This window comes from Podarcis raffonei, chromosome 3, assembly GCF_027172205.1.
Source record: "Podarcis raffonei isolate rPodRaf1 chromosome 3, rPodRaf1.pri, whole genome shotgun sequence".
NCBI lineage: Eukaryota > Metazoa > Chordata > Lepidosauria > Squamata > Lacertidae > Podarcis > Podarcis raffonei.
In genome coordinates, this window is record NC_070604.1 from 51,803,713 (window position 1) to 51,829,326 (window position 25,614).

Genomic DNA, 25,614 nt, shown 5'->3' on the forward strand with positions numbered 1-25,614 from the left:
TGATTCATGCACCAATATCTTTTTTTTTTTGCAACGGTTATGATTTTAATAAGGCTATAAAATAGATTTACTGTTCTTCCCACCGTGTAAATTGAATGAAATCCTGTCATATGAGCAAGCTTCTGCTCTCTCGCCAGGACTTTTCTTCTCCTCACCTTGCTGCCTTCACACTCCACCTCCAAAATCTCCTGGGGGGTGGGCTACACAGCAGGGGGGAAAGGAAGCCCCACTGTGCAAACAAGGGTCTCTCCATTCATGCACAGGAACCATTGGATGCAACCTACTGCATGTATTCAACTAAGTGTTACCGAAAGTACATACAGTGAAATGAATGCTTACTTGGGTTTGAGTGGAACTACAAAATAAGTGCACAATAATCACAATTAAATAATAATAATTCACAAGGCACAGTGGGAGGGGATTATTTTAAACATTTCTATATAGGCCTTCGTTTTAAAAGATTCCAGGTAGATAATAAAATAATTAAAACCTAATACAATGCACTTCTTAGTAGCTGCTCCCAAACTCCCTCCTTAGAGAAGTTAGAACTGGCTCCCTCCTTGTTGTCCTTCTGCTGGCAGCTGAATACCTTCTTATTCCAGCACTTTTGGGAACTGACTGCTTTTAATGAAAGGGCTGGTGCCATGCTCTTTTTATTGTAATACCCTGTATATTTTTAACGGATTTTAAATATTTATATATAGTTTTGATTTTATGACTGTTTAATTGTTTTTAAATGATGCAACTCCTATGTTTTTAGCTGTTTCTATTTTATTGGTAGGCCACCTTGAGTCCCTGACAGGGAAAAAGGTGGGGTATAAACAAACAAACAAACTTATAATAATACAGAACAAATAACAAATAAAAGAATTAAAAATTACAAAGCACACTGTGAGATAAGTAGAAGAATGAGCAATTATTCAAATTAAAAAACGTTGGTAAATAAAAATGTCTTAACCTAGCGCTGAAAAGACACTGGGCATACTGCTTTAGTGAGGGCTTTCAAAAGCTGGGGCACCACCACCGAGAAAGCCCTATTCTTTACATTACATACCTCCACTAACAAAAGCAATTAGAATAGGCCTGGGTGGAACATCTTAAGACAGAAACAAAGGTGGAAATCCTAGTGGGCAGAGTCCACTAGTTGGAATGGTTGGATGTGTGTAAATATAGGGTACAATCCAACTGGCGCCTTTGTGATCATGGAAGGGCCTTGGATCCAGCAGAGCCATCCACTAACAGAAAGGGGGATTGTTGCTGTTCCCCCTCCTAGCCCCTGTCCCCCCAAAATTATGAAAACATGAATAGCTCTAACAGCACACTTTTTACTTCTATGTATCAGTAAAAATCCAGCTAATTGAATCCAAGCTGTGAAGAACCACATGCCTGGGGTTTGCACTGCATACATCATGCTGAAGGATTTCTGCCTCAGACACTGTGGTAATAGTCGGTGGGGTCAGGTCAAAGAGGGTTAAACTGAGTCAGGATATAGCCAGCCAAAAGGAATCCATCAAACACTGACTTTAAAAGGGCAATTAATCTTAGGCAGAAAATGCTTCCTGGGGAATGAGATCTCAATCTTAAGAGCACACTACATGATGTAGCAGTAAAAAAGTACATATACAAGCTTAGAGAGCTTTTATCCCATGATCACAAACAGAAGGGGAGTGCTGTTTATAAGAAAAATACAAAGCTTAATACTTTAAACTTCTTCCAGGCTTCTATCTGTGAGAAATGAATAAAATCATAGCACCTACAATGTATGCCTGGCCTACTTAAATATTTAATGAATTTAGGCAGAATAAAATGATTTAAGTTGTGAGCCCAAGGCACAGGGAATATTCTGATAGAGAGAAATAGTGGCAATACGTACACAGTAACATTGCTACAGAATACATTTCAGACTGAAATGATGGCATCATACCCATGCAGTGTCCTATTCTGACAATATGAAGAGTGGGTAGGTGGAAATGAAGCCAACATCACCATCTAGAAGTGCTTCACACTGTATGACACTCTGCAGATATCTATTATCTGATCCAAGAAATTGCCCAACTGATAAATGATAGGTCCAAAGAGAGAGTATTACTGAGGTCTGCCACTGTCACTAGTAGTGGGCAGATTTATCAGAGTAAGTATATTCTTGAAAAATAGGCTTTCTGATGCACCTTTCTTTAAAACCAGACACTAGATATACTTAGCATGCAAATCTTAGGCTGCATCATTTTAGTAAGCACTGATGGTGCTAACCTATTGTCCTAATTTTCAAAATGTTCAAACTTAATTCTAAATTAACCCAACTCTACAACAGTTAAGGGTTGCCCAGCCAAGATACTCAGTACTGCCCAACATGCCTAGGATTAAGTTCAAGCAACCCTACTCTCTTTCTCACACATGGTGCACTATTGCAGATTCAAAAATGCATGGTTTGCTACATCTACATTTTGTAGAATATTTTCAGTATAATTGTCTTTCAATTAACTTTTGTATCTCAAAAGACTGAGACAACTTTAACTCTGCTAGTAAAGTATGTTTAAAAAGGACTGTAACTTATTTTCCTACACAGCAATCCAGATAATAATTTAAATAGCAGCTGATCAAAAATAATTTTCCCTGGAGCCTACAAAGTACAAGAGTTATCATATTTTCAGTTAATACCTTCAGGATTAATTGCAGCAGGGCAAACTTCTTTTAGGAGATCTCCCAGTGTATGAAACTGTCCATCTACAGCGACAGGACGAAACAACTTCTGTATAAAAGGTCGCTCAGTTGTGGTCTGGCAGTAACAGTAAAAAATTAACAAATAAGCATCTATATGTAACTATCTTACATCAGTATAATGGATAAAATAGGCTCACTGTGAAATACTGCAAACAAATTGGCTCTGCATGTTACAAGAATCTATAAAACTCAATTTATATTACTTTCTTTGATACTTTATACACAGGAATTTTATTGACAGTAGTAGTAGTTGACATTTTAATGCTGATATATGTTGGACTGGGCAATAGGGAAGAAAGATGAAGATGGTGATCAGAGGAAAGGTGTCATTTACTCTTAAGTTTCCTCTAGTTTGCAAAGAGTAACTGCTGTATATAAGTCTATGGAATGGTTCTCAAGCAATGCTAAACCTTGCTTTAACATTACAAGGATGAGCATAGGGTAACCTCAGGCTTGCACTCTGGCCCCACCAGTAAGCTGTAAGTAGACTGGAAGCCTCCATTTCCAACTAATCACAGTTCAGCATTATGTCCAAACCCTAAACTATGGTTAGTATCAACTACAGTTTTGTAGAAACAAGCCAGCTTCTTAAACTACAGTTTGCTGGGTTTGATAACACAGCTACTGGGAGTTAATCAGGAACAGAAGTTAAAGGTTCTAACCTTCTCTGTAGTGATCCCAGAGGAGGGAGCAATCACAAGGCCCACCTGTGGCTCATTCTCATAAGACATTTCTATGGTTTAGCATTACATCTGGGTCAGCCATGTACCACATCAAACTTCATGTGTGAGGTGGGGCAATAAATTCATTTTGAATTGAATATTGCCATAAGAATTTTACCTACTTTGTACTTATGTCTCAGCTAGAATTAAAAACTGGGAGAGATGTAGTAGTTAAACACGGCAGAGTTATCTTAAACTAATATGCATAATTATATAATACAGGTCACTCGCAACTTGAACAGGTGTTACATTATGGGGATGGTGTGTATATGCAAAAAGGTGTAGTCAATCCATCCCCTTGGAACAGCTCCCATGTGAGCAATCTTACCTTCCAGAGATGATACGCCAAATAGGTCTCACCTCCCAAACAAGCAAACCACTTTTAAGCGCTCGGCCTTGCTTACTGTGCTCTGGGACAAAATTTTGCAGGATGATATCTGTGGTCTCCTGAGAGCCTGCGAGAGCCTGGTAAGCCATAGCTGTCAACTTTTCCCTTTTCTTCTGAGGAATTCTATTCGGAATAAGGGAATTTCCCTTTTAAAAAGGGAAACGTTGACAGCTATGCTGGTAAGCAAGGCAGGGCGCTTAAAATCTCTTTCTGCACCTGGAAACCCTGCACAAAGAGCTGTTGAACTCTATGCTTTCTGTGCATTTAATCTGTGTGATTTCAACTGGCTATGTAAAATTGAAACTGCGTAAGTTAAACACGCACAAGTTACAAGTTACCTGTAGCTTTGTCCACAGGTATCTTCGACTAAATATTACCAAGTCTTCTTGGTAAGGACATTGGCTTACATACATTGTTTAAAATCCAGTTAAGCCAGCAGTTTATACAGGATGTAATCATAACATAAAAAGCACAACCCACAAATTATAATTCTAGAAAGCCAACAGACTTACTAGTCTTTACATCTACATAAAAGAATGGGTTCTCTAATTGTATTTAAACCACTGCAAATTACTTTACATGTTGAACCCACACTGTAACCATATTATGATTTCCATATGTCAAAAGCTTAACAGTATAAGAACTGCAGTCCTTCTTTGGATATATCAGCATGCATCTCCCCCCCAAAAAAGACTCTAAAGAATAAATCTAACAGAAGTATTTCATAATTTAACAAAAAAAAATCCCAAAAAGTTTATTTTAAATTAAAAGAGAAATTAATTTTTATTTTTGTTACGTTAATAAATGTTCTACCCATTCACACTGTGAATTCCTGCAGTCAGTACCTGCTTGGCATGCTCAAGTTCATGACATCAAATAGAGGTGTGTGTGTGTGTGTGTGTGTGTGTGTGTATAGGGGGGGTCTATTTCTTCTCTCTCTCGCACGCTGAAGGGCATGAAGCCCACTGTCACAGTGATGAAGATGAGATTGATATACCCCGACAACTCATTGTGGAGATGTTAGAGGGCAGCAAGAAGGAAGGTACACAGCTCCATCTTCTCACACCAATCATGCCACCACTGTAGCAATGTCAGCACTATGGTGAAAATGACTGTGGCAATGAAGTAGAACCATGACATCCCACACCAAATGTGTTGCCTAATCATCTCTCCAACTCCAAAAAGAGCCTATCAAAGTTGATAGGGAGGGGTAAGGGTGTTTTGTTTTTGTAAAAAAATTATTCAAACATTTTCCACAGTTGCAATGACTGCTAGAGGCTGGCTGCTCAACTGAGATGTAATAAGCAGTTTTGTCAATATACGTTTCTGTAGGACATTACTCCATAATCTTTATTGCTACCATTTGAAATACAAGACACAATCACTCTCAAGTGCCGCAGAGGTCCATTACTACAACTACCGTAATCCCAAATAACAAAACCTTCACAGCTTAATGCAACCCCTGCCCCTCAAAAAAGAACCCTGCTCCCAGAAATCCAGGTAAAGAGGATTTACATACACATGGGTTCATACTAAGTCATATTCTGAAAACACATATATATTGTAACTATACTGTGTCTTTCACCTCCCCTAATCCCTTTTCTACTGTATTCAGCACTCTGAGAGCTCACTGTCCAGCTGAGGCATTTAGAAGATTCCGGGAGGTAGAATATAGCCAGGGATAGACTTTTATCATATATAAATTTGTCCAATCCCCTTTTAACATCACTAAATTGGTGGCTATTGACACATCTTGTGGCACTGAACCCTTCAGCTTAGCAATGTGCTTATATTTTCAACTATATCAGCTATAATATTTGCCAACAATTGGAAATAATCAGATTTCATGTCATCTGCAAATACTAAATTGTATACAACACGCACACTTTAAAGTATGATTTGCTGAAAGCTAATAATTATATACTTCTTAAGGAATTTGAAACAAATATACACGTAGCACACCCATAGCGGAAACCTTTAGTTGTCATGGTCTGTTATTTCCTAAAATGTTATCATTATGTCTACAACAGTATCAAAGTAATGTCAGTGATACTTAACCTAAATAATATGAATGTCTCAAAGACTGTGGTTGAATTAAGGGCAGCCATTAGAATTACACACACATCTGGAATGAAGTTAGGACTTATTTATTTTTATACAGTAATGTTTATTACAATTTTGTCTAGACAATATAATGCTGAAAAGATTTTGGTCACAAATAGTTTAAGGACAATTTTCCTAATCATATGTGGGCAACAACCCATGTCTTCCTCGTATCCTTTCATTTGGCAGGATATGCTGTAAGGAGTAAATGTAACTTTCTGATCTCCTACATGATTAAGAGCAGCATTATTTCAAGAATTGTGGATAAATTATGGCAAATGTTTAGACTGAGTATCCCACACAGTCTGCTTACGAATCTCTTACCCACCTTCTTCAAGATGCCACCCAAAAAAACCTTAATTTTACTTGCAGTTTGTTCAAATTTCTTGTATTCCTTCAATAACTAACACAAATTACAATGGTTGCAGTGTTTATAGAAAACTGCAACTGCCTTGGCATGGCATAGCAAAGCTTAGGCAGGCAGCTAAAATGAGGTGTATGAACATAGTTCTGACTTTTCTTCCTTCTTGAATGGAAAAGCATTAATCAGCATAGGAAAAATTAAGTTGGTTAAATTACATTATGCAGCTACAGCCATTAGCTTCTTTGGTATCATATGCTGGTAGAACTAATGACAGCAGAGTGATCACACAGACAAAACTTAGAAAACTTAGAACAGACATGGTAAAGTAGGGATGCAGGGTACTTAATGACTGTAGATGGAATCCAACTTTTAAAACTGTGATTGCTGGAGACTATGGTCTGGGTTGTAAGACAAGTTAACATAAGGAAGCCCATAGAAGGAAAGTTTCCTGACCCCTCCTCCTCCTGTGATCACTTGCCGCCACTCTGAAAAAAAACCCTCTTCAGAGGATCAGGAGCCCTGTTAAACTTAATAGTGCTGCAGAAGCTGGATTAATTTGGGGAGAGAGGGGACGTCTCAATATTAGATTGTTATTGTTATTAAGCTTATTACATTGCATTCCCTAAACAAACACTATGCATGCTACTGTTCTATAACTTTCCGAAACAGGAGGAAAGAAACAAAATAAAATTACCTAATTTGAACTAAATCCTGAAATTGTTATTACATGGTAATAACAACACTTCTCACCACTGTGGCAAAGGGTAAGGGAAGATTGCTGAGTTGCAAGAAAGTAACAGGTATAACACAGGGCTATATATGCCCAGAGTCTTGTGTGACTGAGATGTGGAACAAGGCACATAAAAGCCAGATGTCTATTCAGACAGATCAGGTAGGCTAGCTGCACAAGAGAAGAGTGTTGACATGGCACCTCATCAGGTGAGGCAATGGTGATAGCAGGATGCAGCAGCTGTAACAGCTAACTGGGGCAATGGAGTAGCCACTTTACACCTGCCTTTCCCTCCAATGGGAATGGGCCACCTCTGACCAGGTATAACCCAGGCTTAAGCTTGGGTACCAGGGGCATATCGCAACTGGCATCTATGTCAGTCTGCCTGAACAGCTCAAAGGTAGGGGTTAGAGTTACCCACACCTTCAAATGGTCTGAATAGAAAAGCATGCATGGCAGTTCCTTAAACAAAAGTTATGCCCTGTTTAATACCATTTATTCATGTTTGCCTCTTCCTTCTTCCCACAGCAAAAGGTCTCAACAAATATAAGAACTGGTCAGATTTCTAAAATAGAAAAGACTATGCAACATGTATGTGAAAAAAGATTTTTTTAAAATTTTCCTTTACCTGATATATTCTAAATGGGATGTAGCGAAATCCACTATCTTCTGGAGGGTACTCCATGAGTTTTCGGTTTATAGCCCAAAATTGATCAAATTTGTCTGGGGAAAAATGAAAACAATATACTTATGCGATGCTTTTATGGAATAGGGCATAAGAAAATTTCTATTTATTTTTTACTGTTGTCTACAGTAATACAGTAATACAGTTGTCTACAGAAATACAGAAAAGAAATAAAATGGAAGTATCCAAACACTAGGGTTGCCATTCTCCCAAAAGTGATTTTTTTTAAAAAAAAAAATCCCCCTACTTGTCATATGTCTGTGATTTCCTGGACATTTTGCCGCTTCAGCAAAAATTGCCATTTCTCTTGAGCGATTCCTGGACGTGTTTTTACACTTGTGCATTTTTCTTATATGCTTCTTCATTTACAAGCTGAACTGAGCCCTGAGGGATAGCTCAATCGGTAGAGCATGAGACTCTTAATCTCAGGGTTGTGTGATCAAGTCCCACGTTGGGTGAAAGATTTCAGAACTGCAGGGAGTTGGACTAGATGACCCCTGTGCTCCCTTCCAACTCTATAAATCTGATTCTAATGTTACATGCTACCTCAGGGCTTGTGCTTCCTTTGGAAATGAGGCACACTGGAGATTGTGGGGCCTTTAGGATAAATTAATTATTTACACATATATACAACCTGAGCCTACAATGGAGGGGCTTCCAGCATTACACTTGGCGCCCACCCTGTGGAACGCCCTCCCATCAGATGTCAAAGAGATAAACAATTACCTGACATTCAGAAGACATCTTAAGGCAGCCCTGTTCAGGGAAGTTTTTAATATGTAACGCTGTAATGTTTTTAACACTTGATTGGGAGCCACCCAGAGTGGCTGGGGAAACTCAGCCAGATGGGCGGGGTATAAATAATAAATTATTATTATTATTTATTAATTATTATTACTACTACTACTACTACTACTACTACTACTACTACTACTACTACTACTTCAAGAGGGCCCTGCTTCTGCCAAGGCCACAGTCCTGGATTCAAACTGTCAGCCCACATGGTGCTCTGACATCCCACCCCACCCCATTTGAACAGTAGCATTTGGCACTGTATTGAATGATACTTGCAGATGCTTTATTGAATCAAACTATTAAATCAACTATAAGTTAAACCCAAAGTTGTTATGGGCAGGACGACAAATGCATGTTTCATAGAAAAAGCAACTTGCAGATGTATCATTAACTATGAGGCAGTTATCACAACTGCTACTCTCTTTTCTTTTTGTGGTCATGAATTTTGTTTCAGAAAGAGGTTTAAAATCATCCCATCAATAATGAAAGCCATAATGAAAGCAATACTGAAAGATACAGCATGTATTTTAAAAAGTTCTCTTGGTTTCATAAGTTTTTCTTATTTCTCTTTTACTAAGGCCTGAAATATAAAATTAGTATTTGAAAGCTTTCAAAACATTTCTGTTGGGTTCCACAGGTGCAGTTTCCAATGACACACAGTGAAACCTGTACAACCAACATTTCTAAGCAACCTCTTATATTGGAATAACCACAGTGTTGTCCCAAACAAGCCAAAATAATCTTAAGATTTGAAGTAGAAGTGTAAGTGAAGAGAATCTTTGATAAACTGATTAAAGAACACAAACAAAACTTTAAAAGTTCCCATTTCCATTTTTCTGCCTTTAAATGCTTTGAATATTTTCCATGATAAAGCCCAATCCTATGTGATTTTTTTAGTATTCTGCAAAGCTATTATTATGTACTCCAAAAATCCTTCCTCAAGACTGCCTGCATGGGTTCCTAATCAACAGGATCAAATGAGGGACGTTAACTTCTCACATCTAGATTGCCATGTGTGGCTACTGCTGTGATGGAAAGTTTACGATTTTCTTTTACCACCCTCCATGAAATAGATCACACATCTGAACACTTGAACAAAGAGAAACTATGTCAACATCCAATAACATGAAAAAGGTTAGATAGTATTTAAATAACATACAGCACTAATACAGTGGTACCTCAGGTTAAGAACTTAATTCGTTCTGGAAGTCTGTTCTTAACCTGAAACTGTTCTTAACCTGAAGCACCACTTTAGCTAATGGGGCCTCCCGCTGCCGTCGCACCACCACTGTGATATTTCTGTTCTCATCCTTAAGCAAAGTTCTTAACCCAAGGTACTATTTCTGGGTTAGCGGAGTCTGTAACCCAAGGTATCACTGTACTTAAAACAAAAAGGCTAGAAAATATCATTTAGTCTTACAACCATCAACTAAACTCTAAGCAGATCAAAAAGGTAAAGCTTCTCAGTTGTATAACACTAGCTATATTCACACCTCATTTTTTAAACACTTGACATTTTAAGTATCAGTTATGATTCACGTTCAGCTAAAATTATCTTAAGATAAGCATTTATCATTAGCCACTCAAAAAAGAAAAATGACAAGCTATCATTTAAAAAATCATTGAACTCAGTGTGCTAAAATAAATACTGCACTTGCACACAGTGACAAAACATGGTTTACTGCTACATGCATGAGCTGGAATGAGTTTCAGAAAACCTTTGGGCTCTCATGCTACATCCTCCTCTCCTCTTTTCCCATGCAATTGGGAAAAGGACCTTTCCTCTTTAGGTGCACTTTTACAGACTCTGGCTTGGCAAACAACTCTGTCTGCTTTAGAACAAGCCAAATTCAAACCATGACTTATTCAAGTGGCCTGTTTTAACTAATAAGTTTGTGATAAAACAATGATCCCTGGTTTCTAACAAATTAAGATTCTGTGAAAATGAAACTAAATGTTAAGAGAAATATTTCTCCATGCCACATTATTTCAGCTCAAGCATACAACAACAAATCATAGTGAGTTGTATGCAAGCTGAGCCAAAGACTTAATTGCTTCACTTCGAAATTGTTTCTTACCATTCTGTAATCCCATCCAAAGTTGCTTATGATCCTTTTTTTGCATCTCATTGATAACTTGACTCTTATGTTTCAAGGCATCTGCTTCTTTTATACAAGCCATGAAGTGGGCTTCAATTGCGTCCTTTGAGGGACAGTGTAAAAGATCTTTTTCTGGAAAGTTCTAAAAGAAGTACAAAATTATGATCATCCAAAGGCAAGCAGTTTATCAATTCAACTTTTATTTTAGAGCAACAACCAAGACGAACCACAGTGAATAATTCCCAAGGGTTTAAGAGAACTTTAACTGTGCAACTAAAGCTGCTTAGCCCTAGGAAATGTATGATGCTCCAACTCCTATCACAGTGGTACCCCAGGTTAAGTACTTAATTCGTTCCAGAGGTCCATTCTTAACCTGAAACTGTTCTTAACCTGAAGCACCACTTTAGATAAAGGGGCCTCCCACTGCTGCCGCACCGCCAGATCACGATTTCTGTTCTCATCCTGAAGCAAAGTTCTTAACCTTAAGCTCTATTTCTGCGGAGTCTGTAACCTGAAGCGTATGTAACCTGAAGCGTATGTAACCCGAGGTACCACTGTATAGTTAAAGGAAAGCAATAGCTTTACTAGATTTCTCTTCTCCATTCTGCACCCTGTTTAATAACATCAAGCAGATGTCAATATAGTTCTCCTTTCACCTTCCTCAGACAAGGCAGGCAAACATAGACTAGCTTTTGAATCAGTAGAATTAGAATTATTTTGGTTTTAGCCTTTAGTAGAAATTCTCCACATAGCTCAGAAACTGTACTCAGAGACCTGTTGTTGTTTAGTCGTTTAGTCGTGTCCGACTCTTCGTGACCCCATGGACCAGAGCACGCCAGGCACTCCTGTCTTCCACTGCCTCCCGCAGTTTGGTCAGATTCATGTTTGTAGCTTCGAGAACACTGTCCAACCATCTGGTCCTCTGTCGTCCTCTTCTCCTTGTGCCCTCCATCTTTCCCAGCATCAGGGTCTTTTCCAGAAAGTCTTCTCTTCTCATGAGGTGGCCAAAGTATTGGAGCCTCAGCTTCACAATCTGTCCTTCCAGTGAGCACTCAGGGCTGATTTCCTTAAGAATGGATACGTTTGATCTTCTTGCAGTACATGGGACTCTCAAGAGTCTCCTCCAGCACCATGATTCAAAAGCGTCAATTCTTTGGCGATCAGCCTTCTTGATGGTCCAGCTCTCGCTGTCATACATCACTACTGGGAAAACTATGGCTTTAAGTATACAGACCTTTGCTGGTAAGGTGATGTCTCTGCTTTTTAAGATGCTGTCTAGGTTTGCCATTGCCTTTCTCCCAAGGAGCAGGCGTCTTTTAATTTCGTGACTGCTGTCACCATCTACAGTGATCATGGAGCCCAAGAAAGTAAAATCTCTCACTACCTCCATTTCTTCCCCTTCTATTTGCCAAGAGGTGATGGGCCCAGTGGCCATGATCTTCGGTTTTTTGATGTTGAGCTTCAGACCATATTTTGCACTCTCCTCTTTCATCCTCATTAAAAGGTTCTTTAATTCCTCCTCACTTTCTGCTATCAAGGTTGTGTCATCTGCATATCTGGGGTTGTTGATATTTCTTCCGGCGATCTTAATTCCGGCTTGGGATTCATCCAGCCCAGCCTTTCGCATGATGAATTCTGCATATAAGTTAAATAAGCAGGGAGACAATATACAGCCTTGCCGTACTCCTTTCCCAATTTTGAACCAATCAGTTGTTCCATATCCAGTTCTAACTGTAGCTTCTTGTCCCACATAGAGATTTCTCAGGAGACAGATGAGGTCATCAGGCACTCCCATTTCTTTAAGAACTTGTCATAGTTTGCTGTGGTCAACACAGTCAAAGGCTTTTGCATAGTCAATGAAGCAGAAGTAGATGTCTTTCTGGAACTCTCTAGCTTTCTCCATAATCCAGCGCATGTTTGCAATTTGGTCTCTGGTTCCTCTGCCTCTTCTAAATCCAGCTTGCACTTCTGGGAGTTCTCGGTCCACATACTGCTTAAGCCTGCCTTGTAGAATTTTAAGCATAACCTTGCTGGCGTGTAAAATGAGTGCAATTGTGCGGTAGTTAGAGCATTCTTTGGCACTTCCCTTCTTTGGGATTGGGATGTAGACTGATCTTCTCCAATCCTCTGGCCATTGCTGAGTTTTCCAAATTTGCTGGCATATTGAGTGTAGCATCTTAACAGCATCATCTTTTAAAATTTTAAATAGTTCAGCTGGAATATCATCACTTCCACTGGCCTTGTTATTAGCAATGCTTTCTAAGGCCCATTTGAATTCACTCTCCAGGATGTCTGGCTCAAGGTCAGCAACCACACTACCTGGGGTATACGAGACATCCATTTCTTTCTGGTATAGTTCCTCTGTGTATTCTTGCCACCTCTTCTTGATGTCTTCTGCTTCTGTTAGGTCCTTTCCACTTTTGTCTTTTATTATGGAACTCAGAGACCTACCTGGTATCTTATACGGAAGGCATTTATAAAGAAATACAGTGGTACCCCGCAAGACGAACGCATCGGAAGACGAAAAACTCGCTAGACGAAGGAGTTTTTCGTTTTCTTAGCCGCTTCGCAAGACGCAAAACGAAGCTTGCCCCGCAAGCTCCGGGGATAGCGGGGAAGCGCAGCGCATCTTCCCCGCTGTCCCCGGACCTCTTTTGAAGCAAGGGGCGGCGGGGAGAAGATCGCTTCTCCCCGTTGCCAGCCCCGCAATCTCCGGACCCCTTTTGAACCAAGGGGCAACAACGGGGAGAAGTGATCTTCTCCCCATTGCCGCCCCTTGCTTCAAAAGAGGGGACAGAGGGGAAGGCGCCTTCCCCTCTGTCCCCGGACCCCTTTAGAACCAAGGGGCGGCAACGGGAAGAAGCGATCTTCTCCCCTCCGCCCCTTGCTTTAAACAGGTCCGGGGACAGAGGGGAAGGCGCGCGGCGGTCTCCATAAGAACGCATTGATTGATTTTCAATGCATTCCTATGGGAAACCGTGCAAGACGAAAAACTCGCAAGAAGAAAAAACTTGCGGAACGAATTAATTTCGTCTTGCGAGGCACCACTGTAAAAGTCAAGTGTTCTAATACATATAGGTCGTCCCCCCCCCCCGCCACCAGAAAGCCAAATTGAGCTACTGTGGATCATGGCTCTGGCTTGCTTGCTCTATGCAGACGCAATGGTCAGCATGTGACAGGCTGCTTGAAAGGCTTCCAGATTAGAACCCATTCTGCATTTCAGTGAAGCTAAACTAAATTCATGGGGTTGGATCCAGAGTTCCTGTAAGCAGCAGTTGTGCCATTCCAGAATGCTGTTGGAGGTAATGCTGGGTGTGGGGTGAGATGTAGGGGGAAGTGGCAAAAGCCTTTCTGTAGTGGGGGCCTCTACCGGATTGCAGTCCCTAACCACAAATGGAAAGAGGCCTTTTGTATATGGAAGAGCAGGTATGGATACAAGCCAAAATGTGAAAGAAAATAGGGACAAAGTGGTAGGCAATTCTTGACAGGCAAACTTGTATACATTTATATACCACCTTTTTGCCATAAAAACGGTCCTCAAGGTGGTTTACAACAATTTGATCTTTACATTTAGAACTGTATAGCTGTGGCTCCCAATTGGTGGTCCATGGATGCCAAGGGGACCAGATAACCCACCTAGGGAGTCTGTGGCACCATTCACATAACAAAAATGGCCAGAGAGATGTCAAAATTTTCAAAAGTAGGGGGTCCATGGCTTGGCTTTTGAAAAACAGGGTCCCCACAGTACTTAGCTAATGGGGAACCACTGCTGTAGAGCATTAAACCAAGTCAACATAAAACAAACCCTCAAACAGGCAGGATTAAAATACAGTAAAAATTGGCAGAGTAAGAATGCAATCACCTAAAAGACAAATGTAAGTGACAGAAAGCAGGTGCAAAACTAGCAATCCTCACTTGCTGTCTGCTAGGGCTTTCCCTTTCCCCTTCACTCAGGCATATAAGAAATTGTGATTACATGAGCTGCCTCTGCTTTTGAAGTGTTGAACAACTCAAAAGATGCACCATAAACATACCTTAAAATGTACTGTTATGTTCCATGGAAGGGCTGTATTTGAAGCATGAAGGTCAAAAAGCAAACCAATAGGATAATGCCTAGTAACAAAAGAAAACATTAAAACCAAATAAATGACCATTTCATACTTGAAAATTTGCATTAAAAAAGATTGTTTCTATAAAAAATTAAAAAGCAAGCACTTTCCCCAAACTTTCAAAAGAAGCCTGTTAAATACAAAAGCCATTTCTCAGCAAACCTCTTTACATTCATCACAGAACTTTGTTGAAGCCATTGTGCATGACAATAGCAACAGTACTATAGCAAAGTTTAAGAAAAAATACATGCTGGTTACGTGTTATATAATTTTATAGTCTGTCTATCTGACAAAAAGCACTCTTAAGTGAATAGAGCATTACCTGAAAATTTGATGCAGAATAAAAAATATGCTGTGAATCAGTCCTACATACAATCGTGGTGCAAAAGATAGAGTGGCATAACTTTCTTTGGAGCGGGTGTTTGCCAACCCAACGCACATGAAGGCCTTCACTGGATAGCTCAGCAGCTCAAGACTCTGAGACTGCTTTTTTTTTTTAAGGTAAGTCTTTAAGCCCTTCTAGGAATAACACCTTGGCAAAATGTACATGCACCCTTCTAAACAATTTCTGTGAAATGAGCCAGCCTGGCTGCTCCCACCTGTAAAGTGTTTTCAGCAAACTAGTGAAGTCAAGAGCTGTGACTGATAAGTGAGTTTTTTTGGTCACTAGGTAGTAGGAATCCCTGCAGTCCTAAAGAGCTGCTGTTTTCCCTCTCCTTTTAGTGCAGTTTACCTGCTTCTGTCTCAATCTCTGTAGCTTGCCCTTCCTATCCCTCTAACAACCAGGATGCATTTTTTCCTATGGTGGGGTCTTCTGAAATCAGGTAGCGTTTTTCTTCAAATACTATGACACAATAAATGTGTGTGTGTGTTAAAGATTCCCCTCCCCCCTCCTAAAAAAGCAAATGTGAAGGCTTTGCAAAGAGGCTTAGCCATATCTCCTGCGGAGCAGGTAATAAAGACCAGACACTCATACAAGTCTACTTAGAAGACTGTATGTATTTAACAGGGTTACTCCTACAGCTGCGTACAGGATGGCAACCTAGGCTTTGGGTTAGGGGTAGCATTGAAGGCTCTTGTGCCTTTAACAGCTGTATGACAGGCAGAAATTCAACAGGTCCAGTCTTTTCTAGTATGGAAATGCAATTAGGGGAAGATGTGAAGGATCCACCCGTTTCCTGCTCTGCTTGTTTCTTTTGCTGACTGAGCAATTTGGAACAGGCAAATACTTGAGTGACTTTTTAAAAAAAATGTTGGCTGGGGAATAATAGCAAGAATTGCCTGTTACTTGTTTTGCTGCCTACCAGTCATTGTGGAATAGGCAACTGCTGGAAGAACTTTTTGAAAATGGGACAATGGGAGAAGAAACATGGTAATCCTCCTGTTGCTGCTATGCTTCCTGCAGGCATGTGGAGCAGGCAGCTGCTTAAAAGAGGCTTCAGCTGAATATAGGTAGAGGTGTAGCATCTAGCAACTGTTCAGACCTTTAGAAAAACAACACTTGGAGGCTACCCCCACCATACACCATCATTAAATAGGTCACAGAAAAACTTTAAAGAATTTTTTCTTAAGGAGTCAATAACTCCTTGTTATACTATGTCAAAAACTCTTAGTTAATGAACCTTCATCTTTAGGAATGATTCTAACCTGTATGGCCCAAGCAGTGGCATATGTAGGGTGAGTGGAAATTAATCCCCAGGCACAAACTTATAAGAAGTTTACCTGGTACAAAACTCAGAAACCAGGAAGGAAAAATGTTCATAAATAAGACAATAAACATGAAACTTCTTACACATCTGGTTCTAGCCAGGTGAACACTAAGATCCTTGTCCTAAATTCATTCCATCTTTCATAATAATAAAAAAGCCATCAGGCATATCTTGCCTCACCAAGAACAAAGAAGGGAAACATCAGCCTATAACTTCTTAAGTATTCTAGCACTGCAAAAGAAGTTGTGCTTGTATCTCTGGCATGCAAAGAACTCTACATCATCTAAATACCATTTCAGATCCTCTGAATAGACAAATACCTGTTTTAAATGGAATGAAAGACCAACCAGCCTTGAGCATGAACCACTCCCTATTGGCTAGCTGACGTGGGAATGACACAGGAACAAAGCAATCAGAGTTAATTATGACATCATGCTTACAGGAAACATAAATTAAATACTTGGGAATCACTGAATGATCACCCCTGCTTTCCTAATACAATCTGTTAGAATAACAGACATTTAAATTTACTAACAGCATCTATTCAGCAAGATAAAAGGGGGATGTGTGAGATAAGAGAGGATTTGAAGGTGTCCACATGACTCCATTTCACAAAGGGAATTATATATGCAAGTGTGTGCACATGGATGCTCCTCCACCTCAGAAATAACCAGTTCTCCGTTGAGGTTTTAGACAAATGCAGCTAGTTTCCATCACAATAAGGATCACACCCTTTGCCAGTGAAAAGAAATCTCGCTGGACAGGGGTGCAAGAAAAATCAGTGGAAGCAACAGCCATGGCAGCCTCTAATGTAGTTCCATCTAGCCTATGTCATAACAACTCCCCCGTAGCAGAGAACTGTCTATATACCACAGTGGGGCCTGTGTCTAAGTAGCAGTTATGGCTGCACCACTGGCTGAGCCATCTTGCAAGTCCCCTTATGCTACTTGGCTTGTGTGAGCATTTCTTCCATTTCTGTAGCAATGCCAATGTATATATTTTATAGAAATGGTTTCCACTGTAGTGAGCAGCTAGATTAACATATTTTACTACTCAATAAAACTTTCGAAGCAGGAGCATCAAGCTCTCTCAGCTATATCAGGTAAGTGGAATATATTTATATTTCACTATTAAATTGCCACCAGATACAGATGAGTGCTGTAATGCCGAATCAGCTATGAATAGATAGGAAAACAGAGTATTACTACTCCAGCCATGGTGGAAACAAACCCACCATTAGCTTTTCAGCATCATTCAGTCAGAAATCACTCCACAAATCTGCTCTGCTGATTTTTGGTAAAACACAACCAGTACTAATTTGGTTGTTTCTGTCTTATTGGACTCAGTCTTCCATGAGCCAATGTAAGAGAAAAATAGATCAGCAGTAGGCTGATCAAAGCCACTACCTAGAGTTCTTCTCATTTGTGCTCTTCATTTCCTTGCTCCTAATCTTCTGAAAATATTGCTACCACTCAAATCCCAGCAAGTTCCCTTACAAGTTTTCAATTATGCAGGTGGTAATGCTGGATTTATAAATACAGATTTATAGAAGACAAATACACATACATTTTTAGCAAAAACTAGAATCCTCTACATACACAAATTAATAATCCCTCTAATTTTAAGGCCTTGTTGAAACAGGTTCTCTTTCTAAATTAGTCAGTCTTCAGATCAACAACTTTCACCACACCTTCACCTGAACCTAGAACAATCCATACAGTACATTCACTTTCTGGACACTACTGTGCACTACATGGTGAAATGTAAGCACCACCGTATCAACACATACCGTATTTTTCGCCCTATAGGACGCACTCCCCCCCCCAAAAAATGAAGGGGAAATGTGTGTGCGTCCTATGGGGCGAATGCAGGCTTCAGGAAGCTATCCGCAAGTCTTGCAAACCCGGCGGGAGGTCCCGCGGGCTCGCAAGGCTTGCAGGCAGCAGCCTGCAGCCCAAAAGCTCGGGGGATAGCGGGGAGGCGGAGCGCTGCCACCCCGCTATTCCCCAACCTGATCTGGAGGCTGGTGGGGGGAGGAAGGAAGCAAGCTTGCTTCTCCCCCCCCCCACCAGCCCCACAACCTCGGGGGATAGCGGGGTAGTGGAGCGCCACCACCCCGTTATTCCCCGACCTGATCTGCAGGCTGCCGGGGGGGGGAAGCAAGCTTGCTTCTCCCCCCCCCACCAGCCCCACAACCTCAGGTGATAGCGGGGAGGCAGAGCACCGCCACCCCGCTATTCACCGACCTGATCTGGAGGCTGGCGGGGGGGGGAGGAAGCAAGCTTGCTTCCCCCCCGCCAGACCCACAACCTCGGGGGATAGCGGGGAGGCAGAGCGCCGCCACCCCGCTATTCCCCGACCTGATCTGGAGGCTGGCGGGGGGGGGGAGAAGCAAGCTTGCTTCTCCTCCCCCCGCCAGCCCCACAAACTCGGGGGACAGCGGGGCAAGCCGCTGCCCCACGGAGGCTAGAGAGGCTGTCCCTGAAGGCAGAAGAGGGAGACGGAGCGCTCCGTCTCCCTCTTCTAGCTTGGCGGTGGCTGCGCAAACCTGGGGGGGAAATAAAAAACAATTCCTTGATTTCCCCCCAAAAAAACTAGGTGCGTCCTATGGGCCGGTGCGTCCTATAGGGCGAAAAATACGGTATCTACATACATTTTGCTTTCAGATAGAACACATTACAAAATCCACTATTTATAGCCAGGTCCCTGTGATTCAGCTGTTTCTATACTGACCTGCTTAAGGATTTTTAGGCTACAGTATCGACACTCAAAGAACTGAACACCCAAAGAAATGAATACACAGATCAGGTCTAGACCAGTATCCAGGAATCTTCTACTATAGGGCAGATGTAGAAGAGAAACTGACAAACCACTTGTCACCACTTCCAGCTCCTAGTTGAAATCACTCCAATGTATCAAAGAACTATAGCTCATGCTGGGCAATAATGCTTTCTTCTCAAAGTCTTGAATGGTAGGCCAGTACTTTCTTACAGACAGCCCCTACCCTAAACAGCTCTTCATAAGGAACTCCAGGAAACCCTAACAGACCATACTCTGTAACAAACCCAGATACTGAATCTCTTCCCATATCCACTCAAACAACAGTATTTCAGGACCTAATAATATCAGCCACAACACCAAGGTGTCATTCACCCATTCATCTTCCAATATATGTGCTATCTTCCAGCATCCTGACATCAGCAAAGGGATTAACCAGAAACTAGTAGAACACTTCAGTTTAGCAGAATGCCGTTATTGACCTTAAGGTGCCAACCTTTAACAAAGGAACTTTAAAGAAAACTCAAGTGTGAAACTGCTGAATTACAACTTATCAAGAAATTCAATTCTTAACAGAGACAATGCCTTTCTCCTACGACAGTGATACCTTGGTTTACGAACTTAATACGTTCCGGAAGTCCATTCTTAAACCAAAGCATTCTTAAACCAAGGCATGCTTTCCCATAGCAGCGGGGGACTCAATTTACAAATGGAACACACTCAACAGGAAACAAAACATGTTCTGCTTCCAAGACAAAGTTCACAAACCAAAACACCTACTTCCAGGTTTGCAGCGTTCTTAATCCAAGTTAATAGCAAGGTGATGTGCTATCACTGATTATTGTTGTGAAAGTTTTACCATTCTCATTCTGCATACATTTATGCAGTAAGACTGTACTGTCTGAACCTGACCTATTTCTCAGGTTACTTCTGCTGCATCACATTAACATGGCCATTCTTCTGAAAAGGCTCCCTTGCAGATGATTTATTTTTCCTTAATATATTCAGAAACTGGTCAGATAAAAATCCCAACAGAAGTCTAAACTCATGTTCTGACAGTTTGGTAGCTCTTGTCAAATTTCAAGGCTATTGCTGACAGAAACTGAAAGTAGTAAGTAGTTTCAAAGTGGGGACAGGGGCTCTCTGAAAGTATGAACCACATACTATTTGAAATGCTTTCTATAGTAACAGTCTTTTTTCACCTCTTCAATCATCTAACTTTTATTCTGCTTACAAGTATCTCAGCAAATGTTACAACATAAGTCTGAGCAGCCCATGATGAGTAAATGCCCCCTGCAAAGAAAGGGTAAATAGTTGTACAAAATTATAAGACAATATAATATTTATATGATAGTGGTGAGAAAATTTCACACTCACTTGCAACTTTGCAATAATATAACTCTGTCAGTAAGCATGTGTTTTGTCAGATGTTTCATAGAGATTGTAGAGGATTTTGAGACTATTACAAGAGTACAAACTTCATATAATCTTTCCAAACGCTGTCAGACTCCACACATAGGCAATAAATAGAGCCATGATTCTCCCACACAAGCCAGTTACAAGAGGTTAAAGTAAATGTCTAAAGTGGTGGCTGACAGTTAACTGCAACAAAATGCAGGTTAGAATTTGATTCCAAAGCTGGGTGTAAATATTAATTTTACTGCATAAGTTCCCTTTAATGACTGCAGGCTAGCAAAACAGTTCATAGTTTTTACTTGTTTTATTATCTATGAATGGAAGGACAGGACAAGCCAAGATATGTGCGAAGCTGCAATATGTAGTTACTTAGCACCATCTGCTGGTTAGGTAAGCATTATGAAAGAACTTTTAAGTAAACTGCTGAGGCCACTGGATACAGAAATTTGTAATAACCATGATTACTACTAGTTGCTCTTTCATCACAGTGTTAAAAAAAAATATCTATTAGAGCCCTCTTTTCAGAGCCTGGGAAGTAGCATGTCACTTTGGCTGAAATCCTGTATCTAATTATCTATAAGCCACACTGAATTCAATAGGAATTACCTTGAGTGGGCATGCATACATTAGAGGATCTCACTGTACATATTTTCAAATTCCAGAAAAGTAGCAGCATTAATCGAAGTTTACAACCTCCAAGCAAACCCTCTTTCAGTTTCTCAAAGAATAACTGATTTTGTACAGCTTAAAGTAAAAATGCCACAATATATGTTAGTCTTTCAAAACATGTTACAAGACCTTTGTGGTTTTTAAACACTGGGATTTTAATTCCCATGTCTTCGGGATACTGAAATTAACACAATTAACAACATTCCTGGCTTTAAATATTGCAGATAAGCCCTTAAAACCTACAATCACACCATTAATTTTAGAGCTAATGAGAAAGGATATCACTCTCCATTTCATATGTTTTATCTAGGGACTTAGCTAGACTGGTAAAGAAAAAGTGATTTATATGTGTTGTATGTGTGATATAACATTGTGCCACCAGATGGTGACATGGAGTCCCATTTTTCTCTGTTTTCCCTGTTTAAATCTACAATGCTTTAAACTGAAACACTTCTTTGATGTGGGTGGTTCATTACCCATAGGAATAAATGGCACAGCCTAGGAACACTGTTGCAAACAAAGCCAAACCTGCTCCTCCTTTCCGCACCCTCTCAGATACTAAATGGCCCTCACTGACCATGTGTTTTATTTTGAAAACGGCTTTGGAGAAAATGGTTAAATGGTTTTTATTTTGTACAAGACATATAAAAAAACTATTACAGGATCATTGAGCCATCATTTTTTAATTTTAGCCTTCAAGCCATATGAAGGTGGCTGAGACATGGGGAAGGAAGGATAAAGATAAATAAGCCATATAATTGTTATAAGTTTGCAGGCACTTCATGATATTAAATGTAAAATGGAACACTGAAGAGTGTCTTTTAGCTTTTAAAGAATGTGCTTTATGAGCCAGATATGCTAAACTAGAATTTGAGCCAAGAGGAAGAAAAATGTAATAAACTTTCTCCCTGAGAAAAAGGAAAAGAGGGTGTCAAGCAACCACAAACTCTTCATGAGTTGCTGAGAATAACAGTTTGTTATGGAAGATGTTTAATCTTGATTTCCTCAACCACGGAAGTTCCTAATGCAAAAATAAAAATAGGCATCTCTAATATGCATGTGGTGTGCAGTTGCAGAACATCTGCTTGAGGATTCAAAAACTCGAAAAGTGATACAACTAAAAACACTAACATAATTAATTTTAAAATTTTCCAACTTTTTTATACAAAAACCAATTTGTGGACAAATATTAATTTAAGAACATCAGCTTGAATGCTATGTCATTGCTCTGTAAATACCATGTATGATCAAACTTAAAAGAATTCAAATATCACAGAACTATTGGGGGAAGTTTTGAATTCTAATTATCAAGAGCTATTAACACGCTTGTAGGTTAAGGATATGTCCATTTTAAAGAGAAACCAATCAATGATTATTTTCAAGTACTGTATTTTAGTTAGCAGAATTCTGATGTTTAAACTTAAGGTCATGATTTTAGAAAACATCACTAACAATCACATATTCATGAAAGTAACACAACGAACCTCACTCAAAAGCCTGGGCACATTGGAACCCATTATGTGCACCAACTATTATCAGTATCTTCTAGTTTAAAAATTCTAATTAGGGCCAACAAATTGTATTGCTTATTTATAATTGATGCCACTGTATGAAGGCCTCAAATGTAATTCAGGTGGGTAACAGATCTCTACTTGAGAAGAATGTAAATTGGGGTGGGATGTAACAAGCTGCTTAACATTTGTGTAACTAGGACAGTTTCAAATCTTAGGTATGCAGGAACCCTTGACTTTGCAGTTAACATCTCCACCAACACTTAACTTAACCCTAATTATTGTATTGTATTATTGAAACCTAGTAAGGGCCTGTTGAAGATGGACTTGTCTAGACCTAACTTTCTGTTCACAGTGACTATACAGTCGTACCTTGGATCCCGAACGCCTTGCGAGTCTAACGTTTTGGCTCCTGAATGCCGCAAACCCGGAAGTGAGTGTTCCAGTTTCCAAATGTTCTTTGTAACCCGACTGTCCAACACAGCTTACACAACTTCCGATTGACTGCAGGAGCTTCCTGCAGTCAATCAGAGGCCGAGCCTTGGTTTCCGAACATTTTGGAAGTCGAATGAACTTCCGGAACAGATTCTATTTGACTTCTGAGGTACCACTCAACATTGCTTGCAACTATACGTTGTTTGCAACAGTTCTAACAAACAGACTTAAGTACATTATCAGTCCTTTCCAGGCTGTGCAGACATATAGCGGACAGAATCTGTTGCCTCTTTAGTATTGTAAACTGCTATGTATTCTTATGCTGTATGTTCACTGTATACCCTGGGATTTCTGTAAAGTGGAGTGCCATTAGAAAAACCAATAAAACTTTTTTTAAAAAATTGTATAAAATAAAATTGGGGTGAGGATGGAACACAGCATGCAATTCAACTGTTAATACCAACACTTACACCCAATTAAGGCAGGTCCATGAAATGTGAGCTCCAAAGGTGGCATGGAGCTTTTAATCCTCATAGTTCACTTCTGATTTCAGCAGTGAGCGAATTATGTCTGCACAAGGCCATAGCAGCTCTACACCTGTAAACTGCAAGTTGATTTAATGGAAAGGAGAACCCTAGTTCTCAAGCTTATGCAATTCTCCGAGACCATGTTTCATGTTGGACACATCTGAAACTAAGAGATCACCATCATTTTTGTACTTGCAGAGACAGAACGGCTCACAATTGGAACTCTGTGCATGCACTGAGAAAGCAAGAGGGAAAGCACTTTAATCCTAATTGTGCAAAATAGAATGTTATTTGGTATATTGGCATCACTGAGGAATTAATATCTTTTTTAAAAAGGTTGCCCACAATCTTAGATTTTGATAGGGCAACTTCAATTTGCTTAGGCTTCCCAAGAACAATATGCAGTCAGGAAATATAGATGCTAACACTCTAAAATACTCAAAAAGTTAAATAACTCACCATTTTAGTGGTGTGCCTTCATATTCGAACCATATTTCTACAATATCCTCTTGTCTCATAACCTTCTGAAAATGTTTTTTCACTTTGTCCGTTACCAGTGTCAGGTAACTTATTCTGGGTAAAAGCAGCTGAAAGGAAAGGTAAACAGCACATCTTTATGAAAAGAATCACATGTAAAAGTTACATTAAAAATATTACTTGCTTTTCAGTCACATGAACAGTACTTATAACATAAATAGTATTGCGCTGTTGATATGCAAGTTATGTTCTACCAAATTCAAAGCGACTTTTATTCAAGTAAGTGTGCTAAGGACTGCAGTTTGAAAAGTGGTCAAGGTATATTCCGCAAAACACAGCTTCTTCACAAGTTCCATTTAAATAAGGCTTCAGAGAGAATCTTGGGTCTCACAGAGAAATGATCTTTTAGCATAATAAACATATTCCTCATATGGACAAATGGGACTGTGCCCAAACAGGAGAAAACTACTTGCAATGACAATTAACCCTCAAGAAAATTAAAGCACACTGTGCTTAAAGAGTGAAGTTTCTTCTAAACAGGATGCTTAGGACTTTGTTTTCCTACTGAGTATTTGGAAGTCTTAGGGGAAATATTTCCCCCTTGTTTTTTCAGGCTGCTGCTATTTCTTGGGAACAGAAGTTGAATCAATCTAATGTAGCAGCAGCAGATTATGGCATAGCAGCATCTAGGCTAGAATTCCTCAAACACATGGAAAAGCAATGTTTTTTTAATGGGCACTAAGGCTGTAAATTTCAAATGTTAAGATTTCCAAAACATCCAAATAATTTTACAAAGTTAATAACAGCATGGAAATTCATCCAGTCACAAAGAATTTTCTGTAATGGAAAAGCTGGAAGAAGTTCCCTTAACAGTTCTTGTTTAACAAGCATTATCTCCTCTTTCTTTCTATCATTTTTTCCAGCATCAAGAAGATGATGAAACACAGTATGTTCCTCAAGTATAGTCGAATACTAAACATCAAAATGATGGTTCTACATGTGATTGTAATACTTACATAGTAAGGTTCAGCTTCCCTTTCGGTAATCTCGTCCTGATATAGGGTAAAACAAGTTGGTATTCGCCCAAACCAAACATCTCTAAGTACATCTTTGTCATCTGTCATTCTTCCAAGAAGTACAGAAGCACATGTAGGCTAAATTATTCCCCCAGAAAAACCACTACAAAATATAAAAATAGTCAGCTTTTAGATGCACATGAATCATATTATCCCTTTAGTGTACTTCCACAACACATGATAACAAAGGCATTTCTTCTTTTAATCTACAGAGAAATGGCTGGCTGAAGAAAGCTAGACAAAATTTTGTACCCCAGTACATTAAACACCTGTCCCCAAATACAAAAATGCTTAATAAAT

General features: G+C 39.8%; 1 protein-coding gene across 2 annotated transcripts in view; it reads right to left on the bottom strand.

Annotated features, from left to right (window-relative positions):
• The window catches only part of ATG5 (autophagy related 5), a 30,757-nt gene that overhangs the window by 2,607 nt on the left and 2,536 nt on the right, over positions 1-25,614 (bottom strand). For both annotated transcript variants that reach the window (XM_053381566.1, XM_053381567.1), the window contains exons 2-7: positions 25,255-25,417; positions 24,221-24,348; positions 14,642-14,720; positions 10,587-10,749; positions 7,657-7,751; positions 2,659-2,776 (exon numbers count right to left, since the gene is read on the bottom strand). In XM_053381566.1, the coding sequence (XP_053237541.1) occupies positions 2,659-2,776; positions 7,657-7,751; positions 10,587-10,749; positions 14,642-14,720; positions 24,221-24,348; positions 25,255-25,362 (691 nt within the window). In that variant the 5' untranslated portion in view covers positions 25,363-25,417. The remainder of the gene's footprint in view (positions 1-2,658; positions 2,777-7,656; positions 7,752-10,586; positions 10,750-14,641; positions 14,721-24,220; positions 24,349-25,254; positions 25,418-25,614) is intronic.